This window comes from Sus scrofa, chromosome 16 (assembly GCF_054392235.1).
Source record: "Sus scrofa isolate SSC_HxYL_T2T_F1_AM1 chromosome 16, Sscrofa_HxYL_maternal_Yorkshire_Landrace_v2.0, whole genome shotgun sequence".
NCBI classification, from domain to species: Eukaryota; Metazoa; Chordata; class Mammalia; order Artiodactyla; family Suidae; genus Sus; species Sus scrofa.
The window spans coordinates 88,828,972-88,849,018 of NC_139398.1; the positions used below are offsets into that span (position 1 = coordinate 88,828,972).

A 20,047-nucleotide genomic window follows, 5' to 3' on the forward strand; every position below is an offset into this window, starting at 1 on the left:
CCTGGCTTTTCACCATTGATTACGATGTTAGCTGTGGGCTTGTCACATGTGGCCTTTCTCATGGTATGTCCCCTCGATGCCCACTGTCTGTAAAATGTTACCATCGACGGATGTTCAGTGCTGTCAAAGCCTTCTGTGCACCTGTTGAGAGGATTGTTTGGCTTTATTCTTTGATTTGTAATGTGGCGTATCCATTGATTGATTTGCGGATGTCGACAATCTTGGGACGTCTGGGATTAACCGCCCGAGATCATAGTGCATGACCGTCGTAAACCATGTGTCTTTTAACAATACTTGTGCACTTGGCCAGACCTCAGGATATTAAGGTCCAGCACAAGGCCCATCGCCAGAGGAAGAAACACACAGAATAGACTATTAGGGCAGCAACCTTCACTTAAGGTAAGAATTTTCCGTAATAACCAAATGGATAGTCAAATATTGCAACCCAGGAGTATTCCTGAGCAAAGGGCATTTCCACAGCCTCCACCATTGCTCTTCAGTTTTCTGACTTAGAACAGACTGTGAGAGCCGCAGCCGAGCAAGTCCTCACAATGGATGACCTCTGCTTGGGAACTTCGGGTGCAAATTTTACCTGCTGCTGACATGTTTTCTCAACATTAAAGATAGTCCTGAAATATCTGATGATAGACGACGATTAAGATGTTACACTACAGGAGAGTAAACGGGAATTCACCATCCTGCCCATAGAAAAGCCCTGGACCCCAGAGGTGGGATTTTAACCTTGGCCGCCTCAGGCCAGGTTACAGTGACGTTCCTCTGCTGCCCTCTCGTGGCTCTATCTGGAACAGCAGGCTAAGACTCCTTTATTTGTGCCAAAGGGTTTCTATGACATTGGTTTTGATGCCCTGTGACTCTGTGTCCATTGTGGCTGGACCTTAACATTTCCAAGTTAGGGTTGACCAACTATCCTAGTTTTGTGGGGACTGGGTGGGAGACGTCCCAGGACGCAAGACTTGCCGTTTTTAAAATCATACAAGTGCTGGGCCGAGCAGCGGGATCCTGTCACTGTCAGGACCCCAAACAAGGGCCCGAGGCAGAGGCGTGAGGTCCCTCTCCCTGGGGACCACTCACCGCTTTGATTCCACCTGCAACTCAGTGACTTGCTTGGCCTTCCAGGGACATTATGGCTAAATGGCAAACTGACCTAATGAGGCAGAGGAGCACCTGGGACTGCGCGTCACCACTGCCAGTGGCACTGTCCCCGTGGGCTCAGTGTCCCCAGGATCTGTCAGCATCTAAGGCATGTTTGCTCTTGTTGGAAACGTCCTACCGGTTCTTCAGTTAATTTGGTGGCGCCCACGAGGCAGTGCTGTCCTTCCTCGGGGTGCAGCCCCTGGCCTGGCCCCAGCCTGGTTGCACGCAGGCAGCTCCTGTTCCTGTGGGTCCACTTTGCACCTGGAGCACACACAGGCCTCCCTGAAGTCCTCCAGAGGGCCAGCTCCCTCAGCCCCTGCTCTTCTCCCTCGGAATTCCTTCTTGCTGTCGGGCTGGGGAGCTGCCTGCACTTGCAGGCGTCCTGCGTAACCCTCCGCAGGCTGTGCTGCTGTGGAAAGAGACAGCGCCAGTCTGCAACCTCTCTTTCAATCCTTGTAACAAATAGTTGACATAATGGGACTGTTGGAAAACGAGACGGGCCCAGCTCCCTTCGCAGGTTCTCCGTCGGTCAGAATGTCTGCGGTCCACCAGCTGCTCTTCCTTCCCTTTGCTACCCGTCACCCTCTTTCCCGAATCACGTGAGGGGCTGATGGATGAGGCTAGAAAGCGAATCTCTTCCGAAGGTGAAGGTGCAGGAGGTGGTGCCTGACCCTCCCAGGGAAAAGTCGGGGCTGGTGGAAAGAGAGAAATCGGAGTTTCTTTGTTTCCAGAACAAAGGTTTTGGAGTGTTTGCAGCTCCCAAAGACCACCAAGCATTGGGGGGTGGATGGAGGAAGCTAGAAGTGACCATGGTTCCTAACGGGCTCACCTTGGAGCCTCTCTGTGGATATAATGGATTTTAAATCATGTATTTCATGAGTTTAGGAAATAAAAAGAGGAGTTCCCGCCGTGGCTTAGCGGAAACAAATCTGACTAGCATTCATGAGGGTGTAGGTTCGATCCCTGGCCTCGCTCAGTGGGTTAAGGATCTGGTGTTGCCGTGAGCTGTGGCGTAGGTCGCAGATGTGGCTCAAATCCCGAGTTGCTGTGGCTGTTGTGTAGGCGGGCGGCTATAGCTCCGATTCAGCCCCCTAGCCTGGGAACCTCCATATGCCGAGGGCGTAGCCCTAAAAAGACAAAAATAAATACATAAATATAAATAGAATTAAATTTGGAAAAAAAGAAGAAAAAGAGGGAAACCACAGGACACCGTGGAAGGCAGGGGGACCTCTGAGCTCAGAGTGGGGCGAGGTCCCCTCTCCGTCCACCTGCCAGCTGGCTGTGCAGGGAGTTCAAGGCGGGGTGGGCGGGGGGAGACCTGCCGGTTTCCTGGTCCACAGACTTGCGAGGATGCACGGGGAGAGGGCTCCGAGCAGGGGAGGGGTTGGCCAGGCATTCTCCGCAGAGAAAGGCCAGAGGCATATGCAGCCCAGGGCTTTGTGAGCCGCCGGCCCTGACCTCCCGTGAGGGCAGAAACCTCCGCAGCCGCGCATTCTCATCCCGATGCCGTGACAACAAGGCTTGGGGGGCAGATTAATAGCACTTGTCACGGCTGCAGGCCTGCAGAAAGGGGGCTTCTGGGCATTCTTTGTAAAGTAAAGCCATCATTTCAAAGCTCCTTTTCCAAATAGAAACTTTTTATTATTACTATTATTAAACAAGAGAAAAGAGCAGGCAAACACATTTACAATAGTGAAGTGAAAGATTAAAAAAAAAAAATTTTGACCCTTGCCTGCAAGTGAGCTGCTGACCTTGGGGGGAACTGGTCAAGGCTGGGCAGTTGCCAGGGACACTGTGGCCTCAGCCTCACTGGCTCCTAACAGCTGGCTGCTCCTGTCTTCAGCCCCACAAGCTACACGCCCACAATTTTCTGAAAGAAAAGCAGGAAAAAGGAGCGAAAAGTTCAGAGTCAGTTGATAGAAACAGCAAAACATGAAAACGTTGATGAAGGGCCAAGGGGGTGGGGGAGGCGCTTTACAAACATCGCTGACTCTGGGCATCGGCAAAGGTCTGTCTGCACCCTCCCGGTCAAGTCCCAGACCGAAGGCCAGCCGACATATCAAAGGTTCTCTTCAGAGCAAGAAAAAGATTTCCCTCCCAAAAGTTACACGTGACAAATTTGATGCCGAGGCACAGAGGGGTCGGTCCGTGCTTCCCCTACACATGCAAGTAGACAGCCCTAGGCGTGTCACCTGTGTGCTGGGCTGCGGAACCAGAGGCGTCCCTGAAAATATAGTTGGCAGATAACGGAGGTTTATTTTTTGTTACAGGTTGGGTGACATTTTAAAAACAGACAGCGAAAGTCAGAAGACAAAAACAAAAAACCCAAACGATAAATGTATACATGAAATACATGATGTATTCAGTGAAAACAAATCAAACCATAACCTTTGAAAATGAAGATATAAGCATTTGTATTATTTGAATTTTTAGTAAATGCCCATTGGACTGCACCCCACAGGCCTGCAAGTCTTGTCATCGCCCAGCTGCTAGAATGAAGAAGGAGCCCAGAGACAGCAACAGAGACACCAGTAGTTTATTAGGCAGGGGACCTTGTCTGAAGCAAAAGTCCTGGGGTAACGACAGCCCACCTGCCATGTGCATCGAACCTTGGGAGGAACCTCATACCCCAGGGGCAGGAGGAGGCTCCCAGTTACAGGGGCCTGGGTGTCCGGATGGCTCCCTGGTAACCAGGGAAAGCAGCGGCCGGGGGGGGGGGGCAGGCCTGGAGGTGGCTGCTGGTGAAGCCCTGTGATGGGAGGATTGCGTGGCCAGGTGAGCAGGTGGCAGTGAGGCCATCCAGGGAGCCAGGGAACGGCCGCCGGGAGCAGCCTGACCGCGCGATGCCTTTCTCGTCATAGCCTTGCCAGTTTCCTGAAACATCTCAGGTCAAGCCCGACTCCTGCCATCTGAAGCCTGGGAGCTGTGATTCTGGAGGAGCAAGTCTGTTCTGCACTGCGGTGCGTGGAGGATGCTTCCAGCGCGAGCAAGCGGGGCGGGCTTTGGGGCCCCCTGAGCACAAACCGCGCCTCTGGCCCCCCCACCGCGACCCTTGGGTGGGAAGGTCACCAGCTTGGGTTCAGCAGACCTTTGCTGAGCGGGGCCGCGTGGGGCGGTAGCCGCGGGATGGGAAGGTGCCTGGGTCCCGCCCCAGCATATTAGGGGCATTAACTCCAGGGATGGCTTCAGTAAAACTCGCACTCAGTACCAGCCTCGTTCCCTATTGTCCTTTGTCCCATCCCAGTTCCGTGAGGTTGTGCCTTGAGGAGGCCGAGTCAGAGGCTGCAGTGACACCTCCCAGGACACCCAGAGGCTGGTGCCAGGGCCTCCGCTGCCTAAACTGTCATCGCAGAGCCTCTGTGCTTTGGGTGATCTGGTCGACCTCCCCAGCATCAACCCCCCCCCAATCCCGCCACCTCTGAAAAGAGGTCTGGGCTTTTCCTGCACAGAGACGTTTCTGGGCGGAGCTGCCGGGGTGGGGAAGTTCTCCCTTTGCTTGGCCCACCTGGGTCCAGGCTGGAGGGCAGCCCTTCCCTTGTCTGAACCCCTCATAGCTCCGAACCCCTCTTCCTGGTACCGTCAGGACCTCTCACTGCATCTGGAAGCATCTTGACTTTACAGCAAATGTCTGCTCATGGGCCAGGCTCTGAGGGACCTTGAGAAGGTGACTGGACCCTGGAGGATGAGGAAGGGACGGGGAGGCGGAGCCCCAGAGTCAGGGGGTGGAGCTGGGGGTGTCTGATGACCCGGGGACTCCAGGCAACCAGGTGGTGTGACTGGCCTGTGCTTCCGAAACCACCGTCCCCAAGCCCAGAGAACGCTTTTCCTGTGTCTCCTTGCACGCTGGCCACACCAAGGGGGTGCCTGTCACAGGAGAAGCCTTTGCTGAGCAGGCCACACCTGGCAGGTCCTAGGGTGGCAGGCTGAGGGTGCACATCCAAATGCCAGGTCCGTTGCCCCCAGGAACCTGCAGTCTCCAGGGAGACAGGGCAGTAGAGGGTCACTTGGACAGAGTGAGCCTGTCCGTGATTGGCTCAGGCCCTGGGGGTCGGGGCTGGGCCTCTGAGTTAGTAAACATCCATCACCAGCTTGGCACTGTCGTCCCAGCTCATCCATCATCCCCAGAACTTGAGGAGGAAAGACGTGGGAGCTCTGGGATTTGGGCCAATTATCCTCCTGTTTCATCATGGCAGAGAGTAGAAGTTGGCCAATAAAAATGGATCAATATAACTTCGTGAAAGGGTTCTATTCTCCCTTGAGAATTATCATGGTGAAGCTCAGGGGACCCCTGTGTTCTGACAGGAGGAGGCATTCTTGGTGGAGAGACCCTCACCCCCCCAAGTCTGCGGTGAACCCAGAGCCCTGAAGCAGGTGCACCCCCTGGATATGCCAGGCTACACAGAGAGACCATTCATCACATCCTAACAGACAGGCACATGGACACACGGCTAGAGTGACAGAGGGACAGCTGTAAACACTGCTCTCCAGTCCTTCCATGGAGAATTGGGGTTTACACACTTGCCCTTGAACCTGGGTGGCCCCTGTGCCCTTCCAGCAAGAGAGCGTGGCCAAACGTCCAAGATGAGATCTTTACAAGGGCCACAGTTTCTCTAGGGAATGTTTCAGGGCACCTAGAAAGAGACTCGGGTCCCCAGGACAAGGCCTGAAATCTGAACATGACTGTGAGCTCAGAAGGCTGCCAGCTGTGTGGGGGAGGGGGAGGGAACGTGCAGAGGCCTCCAGCCATACCCACCTGCCTAGCTGAGGTCCCAGACATGCGGGTGGGGCAGAGATAAGCCAGTCTTCTGTATCATGCCCCAATTCCCGGCCCCTAGAATCCAGGAGCATAATTACAGGATTTTGGTTTAATGCCATCTAGTGCAGGGGGCGGCTGTTATGCGGTCTTAGAAACCAGATGTGTGCCCAAGCCATTTGTGATACGCACTATATGGTCAGCTAGTGCCCGGATGCGTGGCTGAGGCTTAGACCTTCCAACCAGAGTCTAGGCTGCTGGTGCCTTGAGTTGGGATCCTTTTGGATCCTTGCAGATGTGCCGAGAACATGCAGGTGCAAAGGAAATGTGCTCTGTCCAGTCTCCCCAAACGAGGCCCATGGACAGGACAGGAGGCAGAGGGGAGACTCACCTTGGAGGACATATTCCCAGAGGGAGAACCCGCAGAACCTCCGAGGGACCCTCTGGCCTCCTGGGGCAGCGGGAGAGCCGGGCAGTGGGGACCTTCGGGGATGGCAACGTGGCGGAGGGGACCACGCGTTCTGACATCTGGCTGAGAGTGTGCGCATCTCCCGCCCTCGGGGAGCGGAGGGAGAGGGGAAACCGAGCGGGCAGGTTAACTGATTCTCGTCGAGCAGACACGTCCTCGTGTTCACTCTCTGTCTCCGCCAGGCACAGACTTGTGCCACAGTCCTAGTAGCAGAGGCCCCTTTATCCACAGACGGCCCTGCCTTTTCACACCAGGGACGCAGGCTTCGCCATCGCTTTGTCAGACCCACTTGGCTGGAGCGTCCGGCACTCAGAGCAGTGTTGCTCTGCTTCTCAGAAGAAAGCGAATTGTGTTCTCTGCGACTCGCTGCGCTGGTGGCAGCTCCATCGCCCCGACGGACCGCGCGTTTGGAGGCAGAGCCACGAAACGTCCCACCCGACGCACCCGGTGCAGCTTTGGGGCTGAAGCTCCGCTCTGGAAGTGGGGCTTGCTGATTCCGCATGAGACCCCGCCTTACCCCTCCACGCTGTTTGCTTAAGGAGCCAGAGACAAAGAGGGCTCGCGGCCGTTGGAGCACGGACACCGCCCTTCCCTCGTGGTCTCGGGGAGCAGCTCTTCCTCAGGGGCAGCCCAGCCTGAGAACTCGGAACCCCCTGGATGACGCATCTGCACACGGAGGTTACAGAAACCCTGAGCCCAGGGGACACTTCCCGGGGGACTGGAGGAGGCGCTTCTCATGGACTTGATTTGCTAACTAGAAATTGGGAGTAGTTAGGCTCTGACGCCCCCGTCCTAAGGCATCCCCCATCTATATGCGAGAGAACCAAAGGGGCCCGAGACCAGGGGCTGGCTCACGAATCTGGGGAAGACAGAAGGAGGGACCTGCCGTGACCGCCGCGTGCTGTTTCTGACGCTGTCCTCACTCTGTCATAAAGCCCAGCGAGCACTGGTCCGCACAGCCGGGGCTCACACGGGTATTGGGCACCGTGTGGCTTTCCTAAGGTGCTATGCTGAGATGACAATAGAACCCGCTAGTTCTGACTCTGGGGCTCAGATTAGACATGGGCCTGTCTCTAGGCTAAAGCATGGCTGTCTGACTTGTAACCAAGGAAGAAGGACTCTCCCCAGTCAGCAGCAGGCTGATTTTAGGGTAATTGGAAGATGGTTGTTGTGTGTGTGTGTGTGTGTGTGTGTGTGTGTGTGTGTGTGTGTGTGTGTGTTTAGGGCTGCACCTGCAGCACATGGAGGTTCCCAGACTAGGGGTCCAATCCAAGCTGTAGCTGCCGGTCTACACCATAGCCACAGCAATGCCAGATCTGAGCCACATCTGCAACCTACACCACAGCTCATGGCCACGCTGGATCCCTAACCCACGGAGCAAGGCCAGGGATCGAACTTGCATCCTCATGGATACGAGTAAAGAATAACCAGAAGATGGTCATTCTTTACTAGGCTGCAGCCTCCAACCCAAACCAAGCATCATGAAAGCAGATTTATGGGATAAAATCATTGCACTGGGACACGGGTAAAACTTAACCTCTGCTCTCCTGAGTGCAGGTAATATTATCGTAAAAATCATTCATTTATTCACTAAATGTTTCTTAGGTATCTTGAGAGTATGATAGTGAGCAACTCTAGGCAGTTTCTAGTCCCAATGGAGTTTGTATTTTGTCTGGGGAGACAGAGTTCAACATAAAACCACACTTAAAACGTGCGATCGCCACTGTGTAACTGTTGCAAAGGGAAGTATGAGGCTGGGTGGTAGGAAATCCTAGGAACGCTGATTATCTCAGAGAATTCAAGGCAAGCTTCTCTGAGAAGACATTTATCCGAGCACTTAAAGATGAATAGCAGTGAGTTTGGAGCAGAAATCATGGCTGAGATGTCCAGAAAAAGAAAAGGGCATGTGCAAAGGCCCTGTGGCTAGAGGTACTTGATGGTTGGTACGAACTGGAGGCAGAACAGCTAGCATTCAAGAGGGAAAAGCCAGTTTTTCGGATTCTCCACTGCTGGTCTTGGTGAGCCCATCCACTAGTCTGGGTGGAGGCGCTGAAGTCTCGACCACATAAGCTGATCCCGGGGGAGTGGCACAAGTAGGCAGGTCTTAGCCCAGTTGTGCAGCGCTTGCATTCATTGTTGAGAAGGTATAAGAGCACCACACACCCGTCTTCAATGGAGGAACACACACGGAGGGGGAGCCTCATCTGCCATCCTCAGGCTATCACAGTGTCCTGCAGGATAGGCTGGCACAAAAACATGCTAAGGGCAGAGGGTAGGGCCCTTCATCAAGCAGAGGGATCCTGGACCCACAGAACTTCAGATCTCAGATGCACTCGACACTGAGTGCCACTTTCTGGGTTCTCATGTGCCCAGTCAGCAAAGGCGGGGTTTGGAAAAATCTAGGCTTGCAGTGATGCTAATTTCAGATACTTTAATACTAACAGCAAAGGGTTCCGTTGGAGGGGGGTGGGGGGCAGTGGAAGCTGAAGAAGCTGTGGCCATGACCTGCCTGCTCCAAGACTTCTCTCTGCTGCTCCCCAGGGACACCTCGAGGGCCAGCTGTCCACCCGCTCTCTTTCCGGGCTTCGTCCTTCCTGCCTCCCTGGGCTCACCCTTCCCTGGCCAGGGTTCCTGGCGTGCCTGCCTAGATCACTGATGGCAGCTCCACGGGGCCATTTGCCCAGGACCTGGGAACATTCAGTGGGGAAGAACTTAGCGCGTGTAGATGTGACCCTGCAGGTTCCAGTTCAAAGAGGATGATAGGCGTCTGCCAGATAAAAAAGAAGGAACTGGGGAGTTGAAGAGAGTAACTCATTCAGAGGCGATTTTGAAAAAGGAAGGAGAAAATCATTACAAGTAAAGCTTGTCTAGAAATCTTACCTAAAAAGGTGTCACACTGGCCGCAGGAAACCCTTTGCTGCCAGCTCCCCAAATCCATACAAGATGCTATGGCAGTCCCTGCCTGACACTCAGAGTAACCCCATGGTTACTGGGTGAGCAGTGCCCCCTGGTGGCAGATCATCAGAAGCAACTTAAATGTTTAAATGCAGGTGACAAATTTCTTCAGAAATCCTACGTTTCTCCTTGCTTGTGATGTAAGTAGACCTTTTAATAGATTTTGGTGATAATCTTTATCAGTGGATTACATCGCATTAACAGTAAGGAGCTCCAAAGAGGCACAGCTGAAATCTAGACATTATCTTGCTGAGTGAAGTCAGAGAGAGCGAATTCCACAGGATGTCCCTCCACGTGGAAGCTAAACAGATGACCTCATCTACAAAACAGACCCACAGACACAGACCATACCGGAGAGGGACTGGAGGAGGGATCCTGAGGGGCTGGAATTTGTATACTTTTATATATAAAATAGACAGTCCACAAGGACCTACTGTATAGCCCAGGGAACTAACTGTGCTCAATAATTTATAACAAATCCACGGGAAGGGAATGCGAGCGGGTGCCGATGTGCACATATTCACATCCGCGTGCTCTCTCTGCCTGTGTGTGAATAACTGCGCTGGACGCCTGAAACTAACACGACCTTGTAAACCAACTCGATTGCAAAAAAAAAAAAAAAAAAAAAAAATGTGTCCGTTCTTTAAGTCCATGTCCAGTTACCTGACAGCATAATCAAAGCGACACAGTTACTGAGGGCTTAGTGAGTGTTTGAGACTTTACTGGAATTCCTATATCCCATTTTTTAAATTATACTTTTCTTCATATCTGGAGCATACATCTTAAATGACTAGGGGGAAGGCCTATTCTTTTATCTGGGCAAGATTCTAAACTTTCTGAGATGGTTTTCACACGAAAAGAGATCCTGCGTGAAAGACGGGTCTCATAAGCCCGACTAGGAACCATGAGGTTGCAGGTTCCATCCCTGGCCTCACTCAGTGGGTTAGGGATCCAGCATTGCTGTGAGCTGTGGTGTAGGCCACAGACACGGCTCGGATCCTGTGTTGCTGTGGCTGTGGTGTAGGCTGGCAGCCACAGCTCGGATTGGATCCCTAGCCTGGGAACCTCCATGTGCTGCAGGCATGGCCCTAAAAAAAAAAAAAGGAAAAAGAACTGACCAGATGCTGAGATGAGGGCTGTGTGGAGGCTGCCACTCTGCCTCCAGCCACCTCCCTGCTCTCCACCTGCACTCTGGCTCCTCCGTGGACCTCTTGCGCGGTCCCCGTGGAGGGCTGCCAGGCTGCGCCTCTGCAGCGTGGGCTGTGGGTACCTCCAGCCCCCATGATGCTTGACCTGAGAGTGCCAGGCTCCTTCCTCCGGGAAACACATTCAGTCCCCTGGTTCCCCTGAGCCCCAGTTCCTGCCCGTAAGGAACTGGGGCCGTGAAAGCACTTTGGCACCTACAGGCGAGAGAGAACCCGGCTTTGGCAAGGTCGACACAGTGCCTACCAGCCCCACCGCCCCTCTTTCTAACACAAGCGCTCAAGCAGCTTCCTTCACAGCAAGGCAGTCCACTGGTTTACTACGTGTGTTGGCTGGTTGCATGTGACACGCTGAGGCCCAGTGCTGACTGGGGACCAGAGTTGCCATTTTAGCCTAAACAAGCTGGTCTTGCTGCAGTCCTGGGGGGAGATGACCCCTCAGGACTCATCGTTATTGCTAAGCTATGATTTTAAAGATTGACCTGCCTTCTTCAGAAAGCCTGGCTCCATGAGGGGACATGACAGGGACAGGTCCTGCGGTGACCTTGGCTGGGACCTGGAGGTCAAGGAGAGGGGACTGGACGGAGCAAGAGTGGACGCATGTTCTGTCCCCTCTGTCCTTGGTGGGGTCGTGGGACCTGAGCGGTGCTGAGGACAGACGGGGGCGTTGCATTGGAAGATGGTTCAGAAGCCGGTCTGGCTGGATGCGGAACTGAGGGGTCCAGGGCGGTGAGGGTGGGAAGGCTGGGGCAGGGGCCGTGCAGGGCCGGGGAGCGCCCCCTTCCGCCTTCACGCCTGGGGTCTTGGCAGCTTGGCCTAGGATCGGGATGGTGGCCAAGGAGGCCGAGAAGAGAGCCGGGTGCTTTAGGGATCAAACTCATCCCAGGTGAAGAGGCACAGGCAGCGGAGATGGTGCCGGGGTCTGACTTGTCACCCGGGTGGGTGGGTGGTGGGCCTTTGGGGGCTGGGGGGAGCCAGGCTTTGGTCCTGTGCACTTCGAGTTTGAGGTGCCTTTAGAACATCCAAGGGTGTCCCTGAGGCCCTTGGGGTCAGGCCCGGACTTCTGTGTATGACTGTGCATGACCACAGGCGCACAGCTACACACATGCAGGCCCTTCGTTGTATCGAGGATGGTTTAAAATGCAAGACTGTAAATCTATTCTAAGTTGTGTCTGATAAGCCCAAGCTCCCGATCCCTCCCACTCCTTCCCCCTCCCATCAGGCAGCCACAAGTCTATTTTCCAAGTCCATGATTTTCTTTTCTGAGGAGATGTTCATTTGTTCTGGATATTAGATTCCAGTTATAAGTGATATCATATGGTATTTGTCTTTGTCTTTCTGGCTCATTTCACTCAGTATGAGATTCTCTAGTTCCATCCATGTTGCTGCAAATGGCATTATGTCATTCTTTTTTATGGCTGAGTAGTATTCCATTGTGTGAGAACTCTGTCTAGATACTCATGTTGCAACAGAAGAAAGGGTGGGGGAAAACTGTAATTGTAATGTATACATGTAAGGATAACCTGACCCCCTTGCTGTACAGTGGGAAAATTAAAAAAAAATGATAAAAGAAAGTGATAAGATGTTCCAATTCTGTTGATATCTTCAAAAGTATATCTAAAGGAAAAAATATCTAATGGTAAAACAGTATAGACAAACTTAATGGGGTGGAGTAATAAAAAAAATAAAAATAAAAAAAAAATAAAATGCAAGACTGCCAAGGAGGAGAGACCAGAGAAGAGAGGAAATCAGAGAAGATGTGGAAAGAGAGGAGGAAAGTGGGGGGGTCCTGGGAGGGGGGAGAGTCAGGAGGGGTCCACTGCGGATCCCACCAACTGGCCTGCTGCAGGGATAAGCCATCCAAGCAGAACGAGCGTCCTGGAGTCCAGCACAGGCCTCTGCCAAAGTCACCGTCGCTTCTCTCCGACCCTCCAAGTGCCCTGCAGGGTCCTCTGGTGGCCAGACCAGCAGAGGAGGGAATTGTGGAAACAGAGGTCCAGCTGATGCAGAACAAACCCCCGACGGGTCAGCATCATCGACGCGCCTGCCTTTTATGATGACCTGGCTCCCACATAAAGGCAGAGACAAGCCCAGACGGAGGAGGACGTGGGGCTCGCTTCCCCAGGTGGATCCAGGCTCCATGTGCCACTCCGGCTGTGGTGACGCTCTTTCCCTCTGCAACATCCTCAAGTCCTGAGACTCGGCACGTCCTCTGTTGGATGATGAGAGGATGGCGAGAGGGCGAAACGGACGGAGTCAACGTGGGGGCGGAATAGACCCGCGTAGGAAGTCCAGGTCCAGGTCCCCAGAACCTGTGGGTGTGGTGGGGCCCCTGACCAAGGGGCTTTGAGGGGCAGAGAGAAGGAAGGTTGCTGGTCAGCTGGCTTGCGGGAGGGCACTGTCCCGGGTCTTCCTGGTGAGCTGATATGATGACGGGGCTTTGTAACTGGAAGAGGGAGGCGGCCTCCAGAAGCCAGGAAGGGTGAGAGTATTTTTCTGGCTCCTCTCCTAGAACCTCCAGAAGGATGCAGCCCTGCCCACACCTGATGTCAGCATGCCAAGGTCAAGGCCAGACTCTGGACCTCCAGGGGTGTAAGATGATGCACTCACTTTATGGCATATGGTGACAGCGGCCACAGAAAATTAATGCAGTTAGTATCTCTGCGGATATCTTCATGTTGAAATACAGAAGCAACCTCTTAACTGTTATCACCTTCACGTTTTTATTTCTTAAGGTTTTATTCAAGTTTACTTGGTTTACAAGATTGTGATAATTCCTGCTGTACAAGCAATGGTCTAGTCATCCATGTCCACACATCCATTCTCTCTCAGGTTCTTTCCCCACATACGTTGTCACAGGATACTGGGCAGAGTTCTCTGGGCTATACAGCAGGTCCCACTGGCCAATTGTTCCACATACCTCAGGAGGCATAGACATTTATCTTGGTCTTTAACCTAGTTTTTTTTTTTAATTACTCAATGGATTTTATTACATTTATAGTTGTACAATGAGCATCACAACCCAATTTTATAGCATTTCCATCCCAAATCCACAATCTTCACCCCTGTAGCTGCCTTTGCTATAAAAAGTTCCCTGGTCACAGGTGATGCTGTGCGGAACACAGGCACCTTCTCTGCTGCTAGAAACAGAAGTGGCTGCCCCTGCAGGTGGCAGTTTTTGTTGGCAAGAAGTAAAACTCTGTCTTTTCTTCCTGTCAGCGGGCTGTGCATGTATAATTGTGACTGTGTGTGTGTGAAAGAGAGAGTGTTGTTGCATATGTGTGCACATGTCTGTGTGTGCGTGTGAGTGTGGGTATTATGTATGCACGCATACACGTCTGGTTCTGTGAGAGAACGTGCATGGCTTGGGTGCATCTGTGTGTCTGTAGACATGCGTGCGTGTGCACTCCTGTCTGTATGTGATGTGTATGTGTGTGCACAAGCACACATGCCTATTCACATATGCCAGAGACGGGGGGGCGACACAGGTAACAAAAGGGCAGAGTCTGAAATCGGGGCGCTGACGGCTCTGAGTTTGAATTTGAGCTCCATTCCTCCTGACTTCCGGCCCTGGTCTCCTGGTCACCTTCCTGCGTGGGTGGTGATGATGCTGTGGCAGCAGAGGCTTGTGGGAATTTCCCACTAGGCAGCCTCTGCAGAGCTCAGGGTCCATCCTCACCTGGCAGGTCCTACCTTGTACTTCACGCATCCCGGATGCGCTATGAAGCTGCAATTCTAACCACATCTGTTTCAGCTCCTTGGGCTGCTGTATCAAAATGCTTCAGACTAGGTGGCTTAGAAGAACAGAAAAGGATTCTCTCTGTCAGTTCTGGAGGCTAGACGTTTGAGGTCACGGTGCGGCCAGGGTGGTTCCTTCTGAAGCGCTGACGGAGAACCAGCTCCAGGCTCTCCCCTGGCTTCTGGGGGTTTGCTGGCGATCTTAGGTTCCCCATGGCTTCTAGAAGCATCCTGCCAACCCTACACCCTCATGTCATATGCTCCCTGTGTGTATGTTTATGTGTGTATTTGCGTGTGTGTGCATTCAAATATCCCCTTTTCATAAGAACATGATTCATATTACAGAGGGCAACCCAAATCCAGTGTGGCCTTTTCTTAACTGATTACATCTGCAATGGGCCTGCCACATTCTGAAGTACGTACGGGGGTTAGTACTTCCATGCAGGAATTTGGTTGGGGGAACACCATTCAACTTGCTATAGGTGAGTTACCGTATTCAACTTAGTATAAATACTGACACTGGAAAGAGTTACCTTTATATCAAAGACCGAAAATGTGACCTTGGACTTGCTGAAATTACCATGCGAAGATTATCTATGGTCAATTGAGATCTATATGTATTTATATGCCTACCAATTGTTTATCATCTATCTGTCGATCAAGTCTGTCTATCATCGTCTAGCCAGGTAGCTTTTTATCTGAGAACATATGCTGTCGGTTACTAGGCAATCACTTTTAAGAGGCGCCTATATAACACATCTTCTTACAACTACATGATTGCAGTTACAAGGGGTATCAGTAATTGGTGTGGCTCAAGTAACTTGAGAACAGGAGCAAACAAAACCTGTGAGTAGCCAGGTGTATTGTTATATTTTTAGTTTGTCTGACCAGCAGAGGGCACTCCAAGCTAAACTTTGAAACGCATCTCTATGGGATTTTTAAGCGTCTTCAGTAGAGAAAAAAATGCAAATCAATGAACTCTACGTATTTGAGATGCAGCTACCGTTTCTTCTAAAAGAACAACAAATGCAGTTTTCTTCTGTTAACGCCTGTACAAATTAAAGGCTCAGTATGATCCCATTTTTGAAATAACTTGATATTTAACAACTCGTTTTAAACAAAAGTTGCCTAGATTTTTAGGGAGAAATACAGTGTATTATTTCTCATAGATTCTAACCGGGCTTGTTGAAACAGGTTGCCTTCCATCCAAAGAATGGACATTTTAGGGGACTGGCATTAATTCCAAATAACCGATTTAATTAATTTATGTGTCTCTTTGCCGTACTCGCAAGTAACTATCGAAAGTGATGCTGTATTTGTTTCTTCATGTTTCTGGGCATAGAACCTCTGTGTTATCTGTTAAGTAATGAGAAGAAAGGTTTAGGTAGAACACAGCTCCTTTAAGTAGTTTTTGTTTGTTTATGTACGGCAGGTGCAGTGACCTACGTACTCCAGAGAAGAATATCACATCTCAGAGGCTGCCTGTTGCGAAGTTTGTGTTGTGTTCACAGTGTTCCTGACAAGGAGATCTCCGTGGATATCACTCTCTAAAAGCATAACTCGGGATTGGATAAGGGGATTTTATTTGCTAGTTATTCTCTCATTTAGGTCAACTATTGAATATGAATTGACCAGCTGACAGCTATCTAGAAAACAGATAAACTTATCTAATACTGTTTTGAATAGATTCATGAATTTAAATTACCTGCCTCCTAGAAGGGCTGGAATGGTCCTGAAGATAACACCTTTCTAAAGTTGGTAAATCATTCATAAATTGAATTTTATTTAAAAGTCTGATACCTTCATATTAATACTAAAATTCATTTCTTTCCTCCAACGACTGAATAAAAATCAAGCTATATTGCCTAATAGTATCCAGTGTGTAGAGGAAATGGGGTCTTTTTTAGGAAGCAAAGCTATACTGGGTATAAAATATTTTATCATCACTTTGAGAACTTCCTTTAGCCCAGTTCAGAGAGAAGCCGGGGCTTTTGCACTTTCAAATGTATTAAAAATAAATGTTCAATTTGATCTTTTCAAAGAGCAATTGATATAACAGAAAGAGGATGTGAACCAGAAAATGGCTAAGTGGTGACAAAATATCAGAGTGGGAATCGGTCACGTGTTTTGGACAGCTAGTTCAGACAATGAAGCTTTAACGGTATTAATTTGTGTGCTGTTTTTTTTATTGAGGTAAAATCGATTTACAGCATTATATAAGTTCCAGGTGTACAACAGAGCGATTCGCAGTTTTCAAAATCTCCATTTGTAATTACTCTAAAATATTGGCTCTACTCCCCAGGCTGCACAAGTCATGCTTGCAGCTCGAGTATTTTACACACAGCAGTCTGTGCCTCTTCACCCCCTGGTCTAATCTTGCCCTTCCCCTCCCTCGCCCCACCGGGAACCACCAGTTTGTTCTCAGTATCTGTCTCTTTCTTTTTTGTTATATGCACTACATTGTTTGATTTTTTAAATTACTAATATAAGTGATACAGTATTTCTTTCTCTGTCCGACTTATTTCACCAAGCGTGATATCCTCTTACTTCATCGATGTTGTTGCAAATGGCAAAATTTCCTTATTTTTTTTATAGCAGCGTAGTGTTCCATTACACCTACGGACATATATACAAAAACTCGATAGTTCTTGAGATGCGGAAACCAGGGCAGTGACCTCATTATGACCTTTAATCTTTGCATCTCCCCTCTGGGTCTCGCCTCTGTCACCTTTAGAATAGAGCACACAGGGACCATGCTAGCCATGGTGCCCACTTTGCTCACTGCCCTGTTGATCAGGAAGAACTGGACTCCCCCGTTACATTCTGGGACCACACCTGCAGCCCTTCGTTGATTAGAATAGATGCCAAAAAGCAAGAGCAAGCAGCCCGCAGGCTGGTCCATGCCCACCATCTGACCTAGCAAACAAGACAACAAGGGCCAGCAGATGTACCTGTTTTGAGAAACTGACCTAAGAAATAGTCACAAAAAGCAGAGGATAAAAATATGCATCAAATGCATCTTGAAAAAGCACCAAGCCAAGAGGGTTACTGGAAGCTCAGGCTGTCACAATGCGTGAGCTAGTGGAAGGTGCGAGTCTGTAAAATGGGTACAAAATGCACCCATCTCAAAGGGTTGTTACTGTGAAAGAATTCGTGCATGCACAATACTTGCCACAGGGCCTGGCAGGTGGCGGTCTCTGCGTCCGATTCCTGACACCTGCAGTGTCGTCAGTGTATCCACCAGGGCTGTTACCTTCTCTACCTCCGACGAACGAAGGATCTTCTGAATCTGGTCCTTGATGGATACGATGGAAGGATGTGGGGCCACTCTCTTGTCCACACCCGTCTTGTGCCATTTCTGCTTCATCGCACTTGACCTGGTGGATGTCAGGGCTTCCCTGGGGCTGCTTCCTCCCGGGATCCGGCAGAAAGTAAGGGAAGATTTTCTGCTCTGAGATTGTCAACATTAGCTGAGGCTTTTCCATCATCACTCAGCATCTCCCAAGGTTTCTGGGCTGGCTGCGGGGAGTCGGCACCAGGAGTCCTTGCAGGTCATGTTCCTACATCTTTGCTTCTTTCCTCTAGTTTCTCTGCTTCCCGGTGATGAACTGGGTGAGCTCTGGTTGCTGGAGTGGGACTTGCTGTCTTCGTGTCCCCCAGTCCCGCCCACGCCAGGATCTAGGATCCATGCCCTAGTCCTCAGCGCTCTGGCTGCCCACAGGTCAAGCCAAGGAAAACTCAAAATTTTCACTCAAGGGGAGTTCCCGTCGTGGTGCAGAGGAAACGAATCTAACTAGGAACCATGAGGTGTGGGTTCGATCCCTGGCCTCGCTCAGTGGGTTCCAAATCTGGTGTTGCTGTGAGCTGTGGTGTAGGTCACAGATGTGGCTTGGATCCTGCGTGGCTGTGGCTGTGGCTGTGGTATAGGCCTGTGGTTACAGCTCCGAGTGGACCTCTAGCCTGGGAACCTCCATATGCCGTGGGGGCAGCCGTACAAAGCAAAAAAAAAAAAAAGAAAAAAAAAATCACTGCATGGCTCAATCTCTGAAGAATAGCCTGTGCCTTCCTATAACTAGTTATGTTTAGGTGATTTTATATGTTCACTTTTAAGAGTTTTTTAAAATCAGCAATCGATGTCAAATCTCATTAAATACCCTGTCAGCATCAATTCTGATCACGTATTTGTACCTACGCAACATGTGGTTGACCCGGTAAGAAATATGACTGACAGTATTAAACTTTTCTCCTATCCATGAACCTGACATCATTATTCAAAGGAATCTTAACTCTCTTTCTTGCAATTTTATGTGTGATTTTTCCACGGATACTTGAAGAGAGGTTGTTTTGTTGGTTGATGCTGGCAGATGTGTGTGTCTTTGAGAGTTTTGGCTACACAGTCCGTTGGCTTCATTAAAAAGAGGAAAAAAAAGCCTCTTTCGTTCTCTATGGCAGGGTCCAGTTTCGCCGGAATCTCATCTCACCCATACGGTTTGTGACGACCATAGGTCCTTCAAGTGTCTCCCCCTGTCATTTCCGTGACTTGCTAGTTACACTGCGCCTTTCGGTCCTTCCAGTGACGACTTTCATAAACCGTGAGCCACTGTGCAGAAGAGTCCGAGGCTGACTTTCTGTATCTGATAACAGGGGTTGAATCTTCTCGGACTATGTTGTGGATAAGGTTTACGATACTCATGCTTCTTCTTTTTTTAAACTTAAAGTACAGCTCACTTACAGCCTTGTGCCAATTTCTGCTGTACAGCAGTGACCCAGTCACACATACATGAATATAGGTTCCCTTTCCCATGTTATCTTCCATCCTGGTCCATCCCAAGAGACCGGACATAGTTCCCTGTGCTGTACAGTAGGACCTCGTTGCTTATCCATTCTCATTTTTTAATTCATTTTTCCAAATCTGTGTAAATTTGCTCTCTATGTCTCTGCTCTGATATGGATGCCATTATTCAGCTGTCACTCTTTTTTTTTTTTTTTTTTTTGCTGTTTCTACTGTGAATGTCTATTTTAAAATTGTTTTATGTTTCTCTTCTCATTCTCTTCCCCTATACTCACTCAATTTTTATCTGTTTTTTCATGATTTTGCATGAGCCAAGATTCAGATATTGTCTAAGAGTATTTTCTCTAAGGGAACGAGAGTCAGACCTGAGCTGGGTCAATGTTCTGTGGACTCAGAACAATTTCTCACGAACTAACTGCTTCCCTTGTAGTTTATGATCTGGCTGGTTTGCATAGGGTCACTTGGGGCACTTATCTCTCTTTTATCAGCTTTGGTCAACCGATGGGATGGCTCCTCTTCGTACAGATTTTCTTCAAAGACAGCGGTTCTTCCTCTGCCCAGAGTCAGCAGCAGGTCAGAAGTATGGTGTCAGCGCTGCTCCTGAATACCAGGCAAAGTGGGCTGAGCTTTTCTGGGCCCAGCTCTTGGGCAACTCTTCGCTCGATTTTGCCCTGCGTGGAGCTCTGTGTCTGTGACTGGCATCCTTCTGCTTGTTGACTTTCCATGTGGGCAGATGGAGATACTTAACGCGTCTATCTTCAGCCTGGAGCTCTGGACATTTCTGCTCTTCATGTGAGAAGGCACGATTCTTTTAGGCTGATGGGGAAGGTGGTTTTGTGTGGAGTTTTAGGAAAAAAGGAAAGTTTCGAATTAACCTTTGGGGGTGGGAATTGTCCAGAGAAATACAAATGTCAAGAGTGTCCAACTTCGATGAGAGATCAAGAATTTTAGAGCTATCAGTCTGCACAGTTGTGTGATCTTTT

General features: G+C 50.2%; 1 protein-coding gene across 5 annotated transcripts in view; it reads left to right on the forward strand.

Annotated features, from left to right (window-relative positions):
* Nucleotides 1-16,771, forward strand: part of LOC146395711 (uncharacterized) — a 182,964-nt gene extending 166,193 nt beyond the window's left edge. The window contains exons 5-6 of one of the 5 annotated variants that reach the window (XR_014831063.1): nucleotides 13,047-13,185; nucleotides 15,705-16,138. Coding sequence is in view for 2 of the 5 variants with exons in the window: in XM_085001987.1 (XP_084858113.1) it covers nucleotides 13,047-13,130 (84 nt within the window). In the remaining 3 variants the exon portion in view is untranslated. Of the gene's footprint in view, nucleotides 1-3,425; nucleotides 5,391-13,046; nucleotides 13,186-15,704 lie in introns of those variants that run through there. The other 4 variants (XR_014831061.1, XR_014831062.1, XM_085001990.1 and 1 more) reach the window with 4 other exon arrangements.
* The last annotated feature ends 3,276 nt before the right edge of the window (nucleotides 16,772-20,047 follow it).